This window comes from Mastigoproctus giganteus, chromosome 1 (genome assembly GCF_048544385.1).
Source record: "Mastigoproctus giganteus isolate SK-2022 chromosome 1, ASM4854438v1, whole genome shotgun sequence".
Taxonomy (NCBI): domain Eukaryota; kingdom Metazoa; phylum Arthropoda; class Arachnida; order Uropygi; family Thelyphonidae; genus Mastigoproctus; species Mastigoproctus giganteus.
Window position 1 is genome coordinate 50,345,499 of NC_143575.1, and position 15,471 is coordinate 50,360,969.

Below are 15,471 nucleotides of genomic sequence, written 5' to 3' on the forward strand. Positions count from 1 at the left end.
CGTGTCCGCCAATCCATGCTGTGTCGGTGTCACGCATGCATCGCGTCTCATGGTGGAACCTTTGAGCATCTGTTGTAACATCATGAAATGCATCCCTCTCATACTCCATTGTTAATATTATATCCAATAAATGTTTGCCACTAATTACTGTCTTGTATCATTTCTGCTTCTTGTGCCTCTGCTACTACTTTCCCGTGATGTTTCTGGTTATGGGTTCCTATGTGATTCACATTCCTTTAGATGTTACCTACCTCCCCTAAACGTTTGTACCAATATTTTTGAGACACCCTGTGTGTGTGTATATATATATATATATATATATATATATATTGGTGGAGTTATATTTTCTTATATGTGGGATTGTAGAATCATTCCAGGTGGACAGCAACTTTTCCAAGGTTGCACTTTGAAATTTAATTTCAAAAGTTTAATTAAAATAATTTTTAAGGTTGGTTTAATCAAACTTGTGATTAAAAAATATAATGTTCGGCAATTTTACCAAGGCCAATGTACCCTAACCTGGTTTTTGTGCTCCTCAAAATGAAAACTGTCTTTCTGTATTTCTGCTTTGTTTTATAACTTGGCAGTAACATTCAAGCTGGCAGCCCACCTCTGACATTGGTGGTGGTGGTGGGGTTGAAGGTATTTTAATCAATCATAAAAGATTACAAATTTGTATTTCTAGATAGATAACATAACTATTTGTTTTCTTCAGCAACATGATTTATATATAGATTTTACAATTTATTTATTTAGACTTGACCAGTTATATATAGTATATATGGTTATATGTATAACCATACATACTATATGGTTTCAGTGAAGGTTTTAACAGCAGTTATAACATATATATTTTTTTTTTTTCTTATTGCCTAACTGTATATTAAATGAAAATACATAACAATAACTTCTACTTTGTTACTTACCAGAGGCCAGCCCACAGTATGTTCCACAAGTCCTGGAATATGCTTAGAAGGCTCTATTTCCCATAGTTCCTTAAGCCCAATAGCATAAGTTTGTGGCTCACAGTTAGCTCTAAGATCAAATTTTTTATATAACTGCTTGGCTAGGTGTCCATGACAACCTTCAGCAAAAATGGTGCATTTGGCTTGCAATTCCATCCCCCTTTCAAAAGTATCCTATGCATTTCAAAGAGTTCAGTTATTTGTCTTACCATAAATTATATCTTATTTTATCAAAAAGAATTAATTTGTTCATCTTATGAAATAGTTGTCATTTATCTAATAATACAGTCCATTCCGGTTATTTGGGACTAGTGCATTTTGGCCCGATTAAGCGGCTGCCTCAATTATCCGAAGTTTCACGTAAATAGCTAAGCATACAATGTACCCTCCCTTTACAATTGGTTCACTATACAATCAAATCACATTATGATAGACTTACTATAGTAAAGTACTGTTCACTATACGATGTGCAGTAAGCGCCGGTCATTGTGATCATATTTATAAATTGAATTTTAATTCTATTAAACAGCAATTCTAATTAGTGAAAATAGGAGGAATATTATCCACAGGCCATAAAAGTAAAGATATATTAAGCACAAATTTAGCCTTTATTACTTTACCAATTAAAAAATTAAATGATACGTGAAAATCGGAAGAATATATATGATAATCGGAATAATTAATATGTACTGTAATATGTACATAAAAACTAGTTGACAGTTCTGTTCACTGACATTTGTGGGTGAGGATTAAAATTTAAAACAGTAAAAAGATAAGCAATCAATAACAAAGAACACGGCACACACAAATTGCAAGTAACACAATATGCGCAAGTGAAAACGGAGTAATGAGTTACGAAGCTTTAAAAATAGGAATAAAGAGAATATCTGAAAATTAATTTTTTTATATGATTGAAGATTTCATGGAAGTGTAAACACATTTCACCATAATAACCCACAGAATTCCAGCTGTCGGTATTATCGCAAATTCAGTAAGATCAAGTTTACTGTCCGTTTATGCTAGATTTCACTAACAGAAAAGCCCAATAAACAGGTGACTGCTAATTGTTTTTATTGTTTTATGGTTGTGACCTCCAGAATTTCGACTGAACCACATGGTTCAGTCAGAGACAATCGTAGAGTAATCTCCAGTACTGCGGTCTCCTGCCCCAATTAAACGGCATGCTGTCCCAATTAAGCAAAGTAAACCCTGGCTATTTTCTCGATTAGTTTCTGTTTTTTTAAGATTTGCCCCAAATAAACGGCTTCCCCGATTAACCGGTGGCCCAAATAACCGGAATCCACTGTATTTTGCAATATACAAGGAAAAAATAACTCAAGTAAGAAATTATCAAAAATCACAGCCATTTTATAATTTTTACCATTCAATATCTGCACTTTATTTACAAAGTAAAATGCAAGTTATCAGAATATTCTATTAATGAATCATACAGTTGATCCACTTATGAATAAATGGAATAATTTTTATAGTTAATATTATAATTAACTATAAAAATGTTTTATTGAAAAGTACTGCTCCAAAATACAGATATAGAGTTAGATTAAACTAAACACTGAATGCTGCCTTTACCAAACAATGTTTATTCTTCAAAAATTATACAAAAGAAAAAGAGTTAACTTCCATTAAGAGTAAAATCCATAAAATCATAAAAGTAATGTCAACCATGTCATTTCAACTGATCTGCCTCAGATGCAAAAGGAGGAACTGCAGAAAATGTGTAGGATTACTAAGAGTTAAAAATAAACCTTTTGACAAAGGCTTAAGCATATCATTTAAAATGTTTGTCAACATTTACTTTTGTGTACATTTTACTGTTGATGCACTCATAAATTATTATTTTTTCTTTACAGTATTTTGATAAATTTTGTGTAGCATTCAGTACATAAAATTTCTAACCCTGTATCATGAATCTGTAGGCAGAGAATCTAACTGCAGATTCAGCACACTGCTGAAGTTATTAATACAAATTTTGAAGAGCCTGGTATGACTACACCAATGAATCTCATTAACTGATATTCAAAGTCATTCTCAGCATGCAACATTCTTCCTGAATATTTGCATAACAGGTGCAAACAAGCATTTGATTCATTACCACCAAAGCATCTCAGGCCATAAGGCACTCGCTACCCCAGGCTCCACTTGAAAAAGTCTCAAAGAGTTTCCACATCACTGACTGGAAGTAAACCAGATCCTTTTTAAATGGGCAATGAGTGACAGAGCCATTACCTTTCTAGGAAGACATCCCTCTGGTAAATGCCCAAACACATCATGTGGTGTCATATCTAATTAAGGCTTCATTAGTTGTTTAGAGGTGGGGTTTTTTTTTTTTTTTTGGGTCCATCAACTGCTTGAGTCATAATGGACTAGTTCATATGATTTATCATGTATTATCTCTGTACAAGTATATATCACTAGCTGATCTGCATGATATATGTTGGCTAAAAAACAAACTGATGGAGGGAGGGAACCTTATTTCCCTCTGCTTGAGATTGGCTAACTATAGGCCTCCGTAGCCAAGTGGTCAGGAGCGGCAGTGCAGTAGCACACGCTCTTTGAGTAGACCGGGGTTCAAGCTCCTGACTGCTAAATACGGTTGATCTGCCAACCCGCACTGGACCAGCATGGCAGATTATGGTCCATTTCCCTCAGGATGAATTGTTGAGGAGTTTTCCATCTGCAGTGGGTTGATAATGGCTGCAGTTAACTTTTTAACTAGAGTAAAAATGGGGACAAGCAGTTTTTCATGTATGTGAAAACAAATCAGGTTGCACCCTTGTACAAATGGGTGTGGGGAAGGTCTTAGATAACCCAGATGATGTTGCTGGTGAATTGAATAGGTACTTCGCATCAATCTTTACTGATGAAAGACCCTGCATGATGAGAAGAGGCTGAGACATATGAAATTAGTGATTTTGAAATTACAGATGACTATTTATTAGAAAAACTTTTGAGTCTAAATGCAAGTAAGGTTTTCTGGATTAATGGTATATACTCAGTAATTTTGAAGGAGTGCAATGAGCCATTTGAGGTTAATTACAAGGGAATCATTGGACTCGGGAAAGATCCCTTTTGATTGAAGAAATGGATGTGTATAGCAAATACATAAAGACAGTTGTAAGAGCAAAGTCAGTAACAACAGACCAGTTAGTCTGACTTCAGTGGTAGGGAAAACCTTGGAGGCAATGATTAAGAGCACAATCTAGGGTCATTTAGTTAGAAATGACATTCTGAAGGACATACAACATGGTTCTGTTAAGGGAAAATCATGTTTAACTAACCTGGAAAGCTATTTTGACACAGTTACTCACGAGCTCAATGTAGGGAACAACATAGTTGTTCCATACATTGAGCTCATGAGTAACATAGCTTTGCAACATAGTTTATTTGGATTTTAGCAAGGCATTTGACTCAGTTTGTCAGAAGAGGTTATTGTATAAGCTGCAATGCAGGGAAGAAGACAGAAGGTTGTGATTAATGGATATTCTTCAAATTGGTGTAACGTCAGAAGTGGGTCCTCCCAAGGAATCAGTTCTTGGACCACTGTTGTTTCTGATTTTCATAAATGATTTAATGTTTTAATGCAGCAAATGTTTTAATGTTTTAAATGTTTTAATGCAGCAAAATGCAAGATCTCACAATTGGAGAATAGCAACCCTAAATTAATTTATACACTTGGTATGAATTAAAAACAGTAGAGAAAGAAAGGGATCTAGAAGTCACAATATGGGCAGATATGAAGTTTTCTGAGGAGTGTAAACAGGTGGCCAGGAAAGCCCATGGTATCTATCAATGATTTATCAAACAATATCTTGTAGAGATGGGATGTCATAATCCCACCTGTATAACGCAATTATAAGACTGCACCTGGAATACAGTACTGTGTCCAAATATGAAGACCTCATCTAGATAAAAGACACTGAGATCCTTGAAAAGTTCAATATACACTGACCCACATGGTGAGATCTGCAAAAGAAGACTGCAATTGGAATGACTTCAAATATGTAGGCTAGAGCTTGGAAACCAGGCACCTTAGACAGGACCTGATTGAGGTCTACAAGGCTCTAAGAGGTGATAGTAAAATGAACTAAAAACTTAGTTTAGCTTGGTAACAGTAGTAAAGAACTTTTACCTATCTAATCTCTGTAATATTTGATAACTATTTCATAAATATCCATAATTCTTTCATGTAATTATTTTTCTTACAAAAATAATAAAACATATAGTAGAACACAAATGTAGGACAACTTTTAACCATTTCATGCATGAATCCCCAAAACACTTATGGACTCAAGTGGTAATGAGTTCTGAGAATGCGCTATGCATAGGCTCGCAGCAACGTGTTTCTTTGTGGAATTTAAGTGTTTTAATAACAACTTGGTACATAAATGCTTTGAATTTCACTCTAATATCACCTATCATCAACTTTTAGAGCAGAATTTATTCAGTTTTGTCCTTTGTGAGCCCAAACTGGATGGCTGATGCTTATAGATGCAAGCTTCTCTGATTTTCAAAGCTATTTCCTTAGTGCTACCTATTATAAATTGTGTCTAAAATTACTGGGAAATGTAGATAAGTTATGGTAACACTTACCTGAAGATTTCTAAGCAATTTATACAGAAATGGACACATTATTTCAAACAACCTTCAATTGTAACATGTATGTACATAATGCAAAGAACCCACACAAAACACATGTCTGTACTCAGCAAGTACTTCTTTAGTTATATAAAACTAGAAGAAAGGGGATGAATCAGATTGGTCCACTTGATATGGATGGTTAGACTGTTGATGATCCTGCTCAGATAGCTGATAACCTGAATGTGTATTTTGAATGAGTATGAACGCTATTAAAGAGATCACTAAAGAAACATCAATATGACCGATACTGGCCAACTTATTCCACCTTTCAGCCATGTACATCCTGCTTGAAGTCAATGAGAGAATCACAATGTATGCCATATTTTATTTTTTTTTTCAATCTCTAATTTATTAATTGGCAAATTAATTAAAAAAAAAAAAATCCTTACCTTTGGAGAACCGTCTTTTGCAATTCCAACGTCATTTGTAGAAATTCCTTTCACACTGCCATCATCATGATAAAGAATCTGTATAAAAAATCATATACATTTTTAGACCAAGTTGAACAGAAGGCACTATTGGCATATTTGGGGAGGGGGCAAGTGGTGGTGGATATTCTAGAAGTTTTGGATGTATACACAGTACAAACTGTTAAATGAGAAAGAGGACTACAGTATACCATAACAAAAGAATTTCAAGAAAACGTTTATTTTAGTTTAAAAGTACACTAAACTTAAAGGAATAGTACTACGTTTTGCTGGAATAAGTACAACTTTCCAGTACAGTTTAAGTGTTTTAGTTTTGTCTTGCATTGAGTATATGTTCCAAATATTCCATATTTATGCAGAATGCTCACTTGAATGTAGTAAGTTGTTTACTGCACACATTCAGAAACTGTGATAAACCGAACTTCTGTGATTATTTCTTTCAGATCAATTATAGCTCTAGGCTAGCTTATAAACAATGTCACCGAGAAAGACTTAAAAAAAAAAAAAAAAAAAAAACTGGTGTCACATGAAATGTTGAGATCACTCCACATTAAAAAGCCAACAAACTTGTTTTCTCACCAAAATAATTTATTACCCATTCTCAGGACCAGTGCTGTAATCATAAAATTAGCAGAGGGTATTTTTTTTTAATTTTCAGTAAATATTTTAATAATATTTGTTTTCCCAAGTCTTTCAAAAATCAGAAGGTATAAGCTATTCACCTAAAAAAAATCCAGAGAGTATACAGCATATACCTGCGTATACCCTCCACTACAGCCCAGCCCAGGACCAATTTTCAGAATTGGTTTGACTTTTATTTCTGTATGTTTAGTAATTATTAAATCAGCTAATAAATAAACAGTTTTGCATTATATTGCCATAGATCCCATAAACTCATACCTCTCTAAATTTGTTTCATCTTCTGCCTTTAATATAAGTTGCATTTTTTCCCCTTTTCATTTATAGAGCCTGTGTAGGTGCAATGTGATCCTCAGAGAATCGTAGGGAAAAATTTTAAGAAGTGTAATAGTGTAGCTTTTCAAACTATTTCTTTACTTTTATTGGAATGAGAGTATGCATGTTCAAGAACACATCTTTGCATTTGTCTAACACATTGTCTATAGGTTGCTAATATGACAGCAATTTACTACCAATTTTAAATTGGTAGTAAACTGCCAGACAGTTTTTAAATTCTGTACAGTGGGACCAATTGATGATGTCACCAACAGCAAATTCTAAGTGGGAAGCATTCAAGGAACTAATCATGGAAGCTATTAGGCTTTTCATACCAATTAAGAAATACTGTTCAAATTATGGGCCTAAATGGATGTCAGATGAACTAATGAGACTAGTGGCAGAGAAGAAAAATGCATGGGATGCATATAAATTATCAGTTGACACACAAGCCTATGGCAGATATAAGTTAGTCTGTAATCAAGTCATAAAGGAGGTTAGGCAAGCAAAGGCAGATTACGAGAAATATTTGGCAAAGGATGCTAAGAAAAGCTGCAATAACTTCTTTATTTATATACACTCTAGAAGGAAGAGGGTGAATCAGATTGGTCCACTTGATATCGATGGTTTGACAGTTGATGATCCTGCTCAGATAGATGATAATCTGAATTAGTATTTTGCATCTACATTTGCATATGAGGAGTTATTAAGGGAGGAAAATGCCAGAAGTTTATCAAACTCTAACAGGGTGCTTAATGATTTTGTAATAACCGAGAGCAAAGTGAAGGAGAAATCAATTCACAAAAGGGGATCTAAGGGTGACACGAGTAATTAGAGACCATTTAGTTTAATTTCTGTTCTGGGTAAAATTATGGAGTCACTGGTTAAAGATGCATTGCAGGACCATCTAGACAAGACTGCAGTAATGATTCAGACAGCATGGGTTTGTTAAGGGAAAGTCTTTTCCAACAAATTTGATTGGATACTATAATGTGGTTACAAAGGAACTGGATGCAAAAAATAATTTTGATATCGTATACTGGGATTTCAGGTAAGCTTTTGACACTGTTGGACATGGAAGACTACTGTATAAATTGGAGTAGTATGGTATTAAGGGTAAGCTGTAACAATGGATAAAAGGGTGGTTGAGTGGGAGAAGACAGAGAGTGGATGCTGCTCTTCGTGGACTAATGTTATTAGTGGAGTCTCCCAGCGTTTGGTGTTGGGCCTACAGTTGTTTTGTATATTTATCAATAATATCGATGAAGGTATATCAGGCTTAATGTCAAACTTTACAGATGATACAAAGGTTGGTAGGATTGTTAATGACAGTAATGGCAGTGTGCTACTGCAATAGGATCTAGAAAATTTGGGCAGATGGGCTGAGAAGTGGCAACTGAAGTTTAACACTGACAAATGCAAAGTACTGCACATGGGTAGAAGTAACCACAGAGAAACATACCAACTGTGTGGTACTACACTTAAGGTGGTAGAAAATGAAAAAGATCTGGGAGTAATTGTGCAGTCAGATATGAAGTTTTCTGAGCAATACAAACAGGCTGCCAGACAGGTCATGAGGTATTGTCAATGATATACAGGAATTTTGCTAGTAGGGAAAAGGACTTGATTATCCCTTTATATAAGGCAATGGTCAAGCCATGCCTTGAGTACTACATACAGGTCCGGAGGCCTCATTTTAGGAAGGATATAGAGTTGCTTGCATGTGTACCAAGAAGGGCAACAAAATTAGTGAGGGGAAAGAAGGGGTCCTCTTACAAAGAAAGGCTTAATTTCATTTTCAAATTACATTTTTTACCAACACCCTTTTGCATCTCTCATATTGTGGATATAACTTCGCAACTGTGATGGCATGTTGCATTACCAGGGTACCTGCCCGCCCACTGATGATGAAGCCCAATAGCCTTGAAACGATCGTCTGGGTGATGGTATCCTCTGAAAATAAATAACAGTAGTCTTCTCTACTAGAGAAGCATTATTTATTTGAAGTAGTGCAATACTGCTATCTCGTTGTGAAGGCAACCACAATATGAGATACAATTAAAACGATGCCTTCTATACTACTTATGTAGTTCAAATTTGTGGGTTAACTATGGTGTATTTAGACCAATATTATATAGTTAAATACCAAAACACATAAGAATTATGTCTTGTGCATTTCATTTTCAAATTACATAAAACTTATAATACAGATCTGCCTTTCTATCAGAACAGCATTTTGAAACTGTTTCTTCCAAATTAATAATAAATAATTAATGTATGCCATATACTTCAAGAAGTACATGTCATTATGAAATGGAACAAACAATATTTTAAATTCAGCTGCTTTTATTATGTTTTAAAAGTATTTATTTATTATTATTTTTTTACATTTCATTAAACTACTGTATAGTACTACCTACTAAAAACTCTTAATTTTGCATTTTGGAACCTTTTTATTTTTATTTTTATTGGGGGAGGGGGGAGGAAAGAATCCTAGCACAGTTCCTGTATATCACTGACAAAACTCATGAGCACTATCCTAGCAGCCTGTCTGCACTGCTCATAGAACTTCATATCTGACTGCACAATTACCCCCAGGTCCTTTTCATTTTCCACTAGCTTGAGTGTAGTACCACACAGTTGGTACTACTCTGGGATTACTACTACCCATATGCAGTACCTTGCATTTGTCAATGTTAAACTGCCATTTCTACCTAATTTTTTTAGATCCTGTTGTAGCAGCAGCATACCTTCATTACTGTCATTATTGAAGGTGCTAACCTTTGTATTATCTGAAAAATTAGACATTAAACCTGATATGCCTTCATTAATAAATACAGAAAACAACAATGGGTCCAGCACTGAACCCTGTTGTTGTTGTTGTTTGGTTTTTAGGAGCATTAGCAACTAAGGCCATATTGCTCAAGGTCCATATCTGGTGGTCACGGGCTTGAACCCTGGTCTAATCAAGAAGCATGTGCTATGAACTGCTGCTCCTGCCCACCTGGCTACGGGGGTGCCACTGAACCCTGTGGAACTCCACTACATTAGTCCACAAAGAACATTGTCCATTGATAACCACTATCTGTATTCTCCCACTCAACCATCCCTTTATCCATAGCACTAAGGTGCTCTTAATGCCACACTGCTACAAATGTACAGCAGTCTTTTTTACATGAATAACATATTGCTGGGGGTACCTTACGGCACTCAGGATCTCACAAAAAGTGAAACGTCTAACCACTGTCATATCTCTGAAACTAATAGACAATAGTATAAACAATTTATACTTATTTTGTCGGGTACATAATGCCGTTGAAGAATATGCAAGAAAAAATGAGAAATTTTAATATTAATACCATTTTTTTCGAAAAAATTAAAAAGTTCACATTTTGGTAATTTGCCGTTGCCCTTGGTTACTTTCACTCTCAATAACTTCTAAACTATGATAGACATAAACAGTAAGCAATAAAATTGTTCAGTAGGAAACGTAGTTTTTACATCTATAAATAGTTTTGATTAGCTCTTATGTTTCCCGAGTAATCACGACTCAAAGTTGAGAGAGTTGAAAAATTCGAGCATTTTCAAGTTTGTTTTTGCAATATCTTGAAAACTATAAATGTTAGACAAAAACAGTAAGCAACAAAATTGTTGCCCTTTGAGAGCTCTACACGGATATATAACTAGATTTCAAATCGGGTTTTTAGTTTTCGAGGGTTGAACAACTCGTTAAAGTAACTACGTCGTTACTTTGTCATGGAACAAGTACCAAATGCTCTTTGTTTCATCGTAACAACAATGTTGTTCAATATAACGCTCAAGCATTGGAAGGAAACACTACCATCAATTGTATAGCTTGACGATCACTTCACCGGTTACAAGAGTCATGAACAGTTGACTAGTATTCGAACAAAACTCCATCAAATGAGCATAGCAAAGACCGGGGGTTTGCCATACGTATTGCTGATACTGACTGGAAAACCTTAAACGATCACTACAAACATCGATGTTGAAGATGGTTTGGTCAATGGAGCGATCGGAACTTTACAGCACGTTGAGATGGAAGAAACAAATCAAAAGATTGTGGTTACATTTCGAAAGCAAGAATATTGGAACTAAGAATCGTCTCAAGTCTTGCCCGCATGTATTGTCGCATCGTGGCATATTAAAATCTGGCTGGACTCTGATTATGAGACGTTTCGCCATAGTAACTTTCAAAAGCAAAGGACTCCAATTTCCTTTGGTTGAAGCTTGTGCCATGGCAGTTCATAAATCTCAGGGTGGAACTTTCAAAGAAATCGTATTCGATTACGACGTCTCAAACAGCAACTGGTATACATTACATTGTTGAGAGTTAGAAGCATTGATGGCCTGTATGTCAAAAAGACAACTTTACATTCTACCATGCTCGTGGTTGTAACACACCAAAGATGCAAGGTCTTCAAACTGAATTGAAACGTTTGAATACCCATCATTTGGAAACACTCTCTACAACCAAATTACAATTTTGGGATCAAGTTGCTTCACCGAGTTTCAGAATGGTAGTGTTTGAATACACAGAGTTTGAAACTTCATAGCAAAGACATTGCGACTGATCCAATTCTCATGGAATCGAATATCTTGGCCGTTGAAACATGGCTTGAAAATGATGAAAATGTTGACATTCGAGGATACAACTTTAACAAGTTGTATCCTCCAACATCAACATTTTCATTGTTTTCAAGTATCACAAAATTCAAAAGACCTTCTGTGCAATCTGGTGGTGTTGCAATATACAATAAAGTTGAATCGACAATATGTACGCCACATATTCTCATTACCATGGATGCAGACTTGTAACGGCAAATGACTGGTACAGATAATTGTGGCGACATTTGTGCAGCTGAAGTTGAAATAAATGGACAGAAGACTTTGCTTGTAACATTCCACACTTCACCTAATTCAACATTGGAGCAGATTAAAGTTTTCTTAATATCCAATCTAGCAATTTATATACCAAAGTTTGGAGACATGCCTAAAGACCTAAAGTTGTAAGGAAATTCAACTTTCAAAAGATCCCAATAAATTTAGTGGGCGATTTCAACACTGACGTTAAGAAACCTGAAATGCTCCATTCCTCGACTTCATGGAATCAACATTCGATCTTAAACTCGCATCAAATCCTACAGAATCTACTACACGTGGTCAATCATGTATCGACTTGGTCTTTAATCGCAATGTTAATAGTTTGAATTGTTTCAACTATGTATCCTACTTTAGTTACTACAAACCTTTATTGTTTATTGTAAATGAAAATACCAAATAAAATAAAACTGATTTTATTAAGCTTAAATTGAATTTTTTAATTTCACATGACGTTATTCACGGATCCACCTTCAGCTCCATGGAGCCAACGTCAATTTTTTTTTATGTGCAACAATATCAAAAGCTTTCCTGAAATTGAAGTATATGATATGAAAATTATTTTTTGCATCCAGTTCCTTTGTCACTGCATCGTAGTATCCAATCAAATTGGTCAGACAAGATCACCTTTTAATGAACACATGCTGTGACTGAAATATAACTGCACTCCTGTCTAGATGGCCATTCATGACTTCTTTAACCAGTGACTCCATTATTTTCCCTGGGACAGAAGTTAAGGTAACAGGTCTGCAATTATTCATGTTACCATTTGATCCTCCTTTGTGAACTGGGGATACATTCATACACCCCCTGAATCCAAGGATGCTTGCTATCATAATTATGGTTAAGGATTTGCTTACCTCCTTTGCTGCCTCCCTTAATATAACTGGATAGATCATCCCATCCACTCCAGGTGTCATTTTTATGTTTAGCTTCAACAATTTCTCTTCCAGTTTCCTGAAGTATGTGATCTTGTGATAATTTTCAGTTATCACAAAATCACGTAAATCCCTGTTAGAGTTTTATAAATTTCTGGCATCCCCTTCCATAGAGAGTTTCTCGTGCGGGAATGTAGATGCAAAATATCTATTCAGCTTGTCAGCAACCTGAGCAGGGTCATCAACAGTTAAACCATAGACATTGTGACCCTATGCGATTCAACCCCTTCCTTCTCTGCACTTCTATGTTAATATAAGCATAGAAGTCTTTGCTGCTGTTCTCTGCATTCTTTTCCAGAGACTTCTCGTAATCTGCCTTAGCTTGCCTAACCTCCTTTGTAACTTGATTACAGACTAGTTTATATCCATCATAAGCTTCTGTATCACCTGATAATTTATATGCATTCCAAGCATTTATCTTCTCTGCCATAAGTTTCATCAGTTCATCTGACATCCATTTAGGTCTACGCCTTGATCAGTATTTCTTAGTTGGTATGAAAGCTTAGTAACTTCTATAATTACTTCCCTCAATGCTTCCCATTTAAAATTTGTTGTTGGTAATATCATCAGTTGGTCCCGCTGCATAGAATTTAAAAACTGTCTGAGACCATTGTAGTCACTCTTACCAAAGCAAAAAAGCCTTTCCCCTTGACAGTAGTTATGTCTTTAATTAAATTCCATATTAGTACACTGTGTGTTCACTTTCCACCCAGTGGCTCTTCTACCTGCGGATTCTTAATGCATGAAGAATCACTGCTGATTACCAGATCAAGAGCACTACTTCCTCTTGTTGCCTCTCTAACATGTTGATGTAGAAAACAGTCATCCGATAAAGCCACAAAAGTCTCGTAGGTGACCAAATCACAAATTCCAGTCAACATCTGGAAAGTTAAAATCCCCATTATAAGACATTCTGATTTACTGGCCCTCTATTTCTCTGTATAGCTGTTTGGTGCAATCATTAGGCCTATAGCACACTCCTACTCTAATTTTTGTTTTCCCATTTCTTACGTCACACCAAATGACTCAAGATTGGATTGGCCACCCATCTCAACCGGCCGGATGCGCTGCTTTAGATTTCATATGCGTCTTAACTCCTCCTGTCTTGTGTGTCCTTCCTGTATGCAGAGTAGGATGGGACTCCCGGTGCTGCATGACAACCACCACTATGTCTTTCTTGTATACATTGTACTCCCCATATCCAAATTCAGCATTGCTTATGTCTGAGTGACCATGTCTCCAGTATCCCTACAATGTCTGCATTTGATGACTTAATCAGTAATTCATTCACAATGTTCCTAGCATTAGTGTACATGCAAGTATACATTTACCTGTTCTTACTCTTGTTTACCCTAATACAGCCCATGTATTTACTTGTTCCGTGACAACCCACATCAGGGCTTGAAATCCCTGACATCTTGCTTTCCAGGCTGCTGCATGTTCCAATGGAAGAAGTGCAACAATTATTTTCACCTCTGCCCACAGCTCAAGTTAATCTATTAGTCTGTGTATATCCCCAAGCTAGCAGTTTCCAATCCAACTAACCCTGCCTCCATAGCATAAATATTATTATTTTTTTACTGGGACTCAAACTGACATCCACATACTCTATGGCTAAATGCCTAAACCACTGGGCTACTGAGACATTTTAGATATGCATCACAATCTTGGCTAAAATTTGAAAATAATAGTAAACTCTTCCATAAAAGACACAATTTCCAAAAATCTTCCAATAAAAATTGGAAAGGCTGCCAGTTATGCATTAATCATGGAGTTTGAGAATAAAGAATGGACAGAATAAAAACTGGCAGTCCAAATGTAAAAATACTGATAAGTTTCCACAATCCAAATCTTTCATGACTCCACATTTAGAATTTTTGCTTCACAACATTTAAGAAAATTTACATAAAGAAATTTACATTGCAAGTTAATTGGCCCTAAGTACATGAAAATTATAAAATCTAATTAGGCTATAAATTTACAGTCATAAATTTCCTTGAATGGTGAGGCTGAATTTTGTTTATTTCTTTTATATGTACAGAAAGTTTTATTTTAAAAAATTCTTTTTTTTTATTTTATTAGTTAGCCAACTGGTAATATATTTTGTTTAAAAAAAAATGTAGATATTCACTAGCTAACCAGCATATAAAGATGTTACTTACTTCACTAGCTGCATATCCAGGATAAATTTCGACACCTAATTCTTCTGCTTGCTGCCCAAGCCATTTGACAAAATTCCCTAATTTTACAATGTAATTTCCATGATTGTACATAGGCAAACCTGAAAGTGTTTATTCATTTCCTTTATATTTCATAATGAATTAGTAGCAAGATAATTATTTGTAGAAATTTAGGTTATTTGAAATTAAAATATTCATTCATGATATTGATGGGTATTTCAATTGATATTGATAGGCGTTTCAAGTTTAATATCTACATTTTGCTGATGATACAAAGGTGAACAGAGTAGTTAAGGACAGTAATCAGTGTATGCTACTTCAACAAAACTTAGATAAATTATTTGGATAGTTTAACAATAGAAAATGCAAGATGTGCATCTTTGTAGTTATAGTCCTACAGTAATGTACCACTTAGGTACCACTAAAATCAAGATTGTAGATAATG

At 35.2% G+C, this 15,471-nt stretch overlaps 1 protein-coding gene across 1 annotated transcript in view; it reads right to left on the reverse strand.

Annotated features, from left to right (window-relative positions):
- Etf-QO (electron transfer flavoprotein-ubiquinone oxidoreductase) overlaps positions 1 to 15,471 on the reverse strand; it is an 84,984-nt gene that overhangs the window by 41,520 nt on the left and 27,993 nt on the right. Inside the window, exons 6-8 of the mRNA XM_090380122.1 lie at positions 15,009 to 15,127; positions 6,014 to 6,091; positions 927 to 1,139 (exon numbers count right to left, since the gene is read on the reverse strand). Coding sequence (XP_090236248.1) covers positions 927 to 1,139; positions 6,014 to 6,091; positions 15,009 to 15,127 — 410 coding nt within the window. The remainder of the gene's footprint in view (positions 1 to 926; positions 1,140 to 6,013; positions 6,092 to 15,008; positions 15,128 to 15,471) is intronic.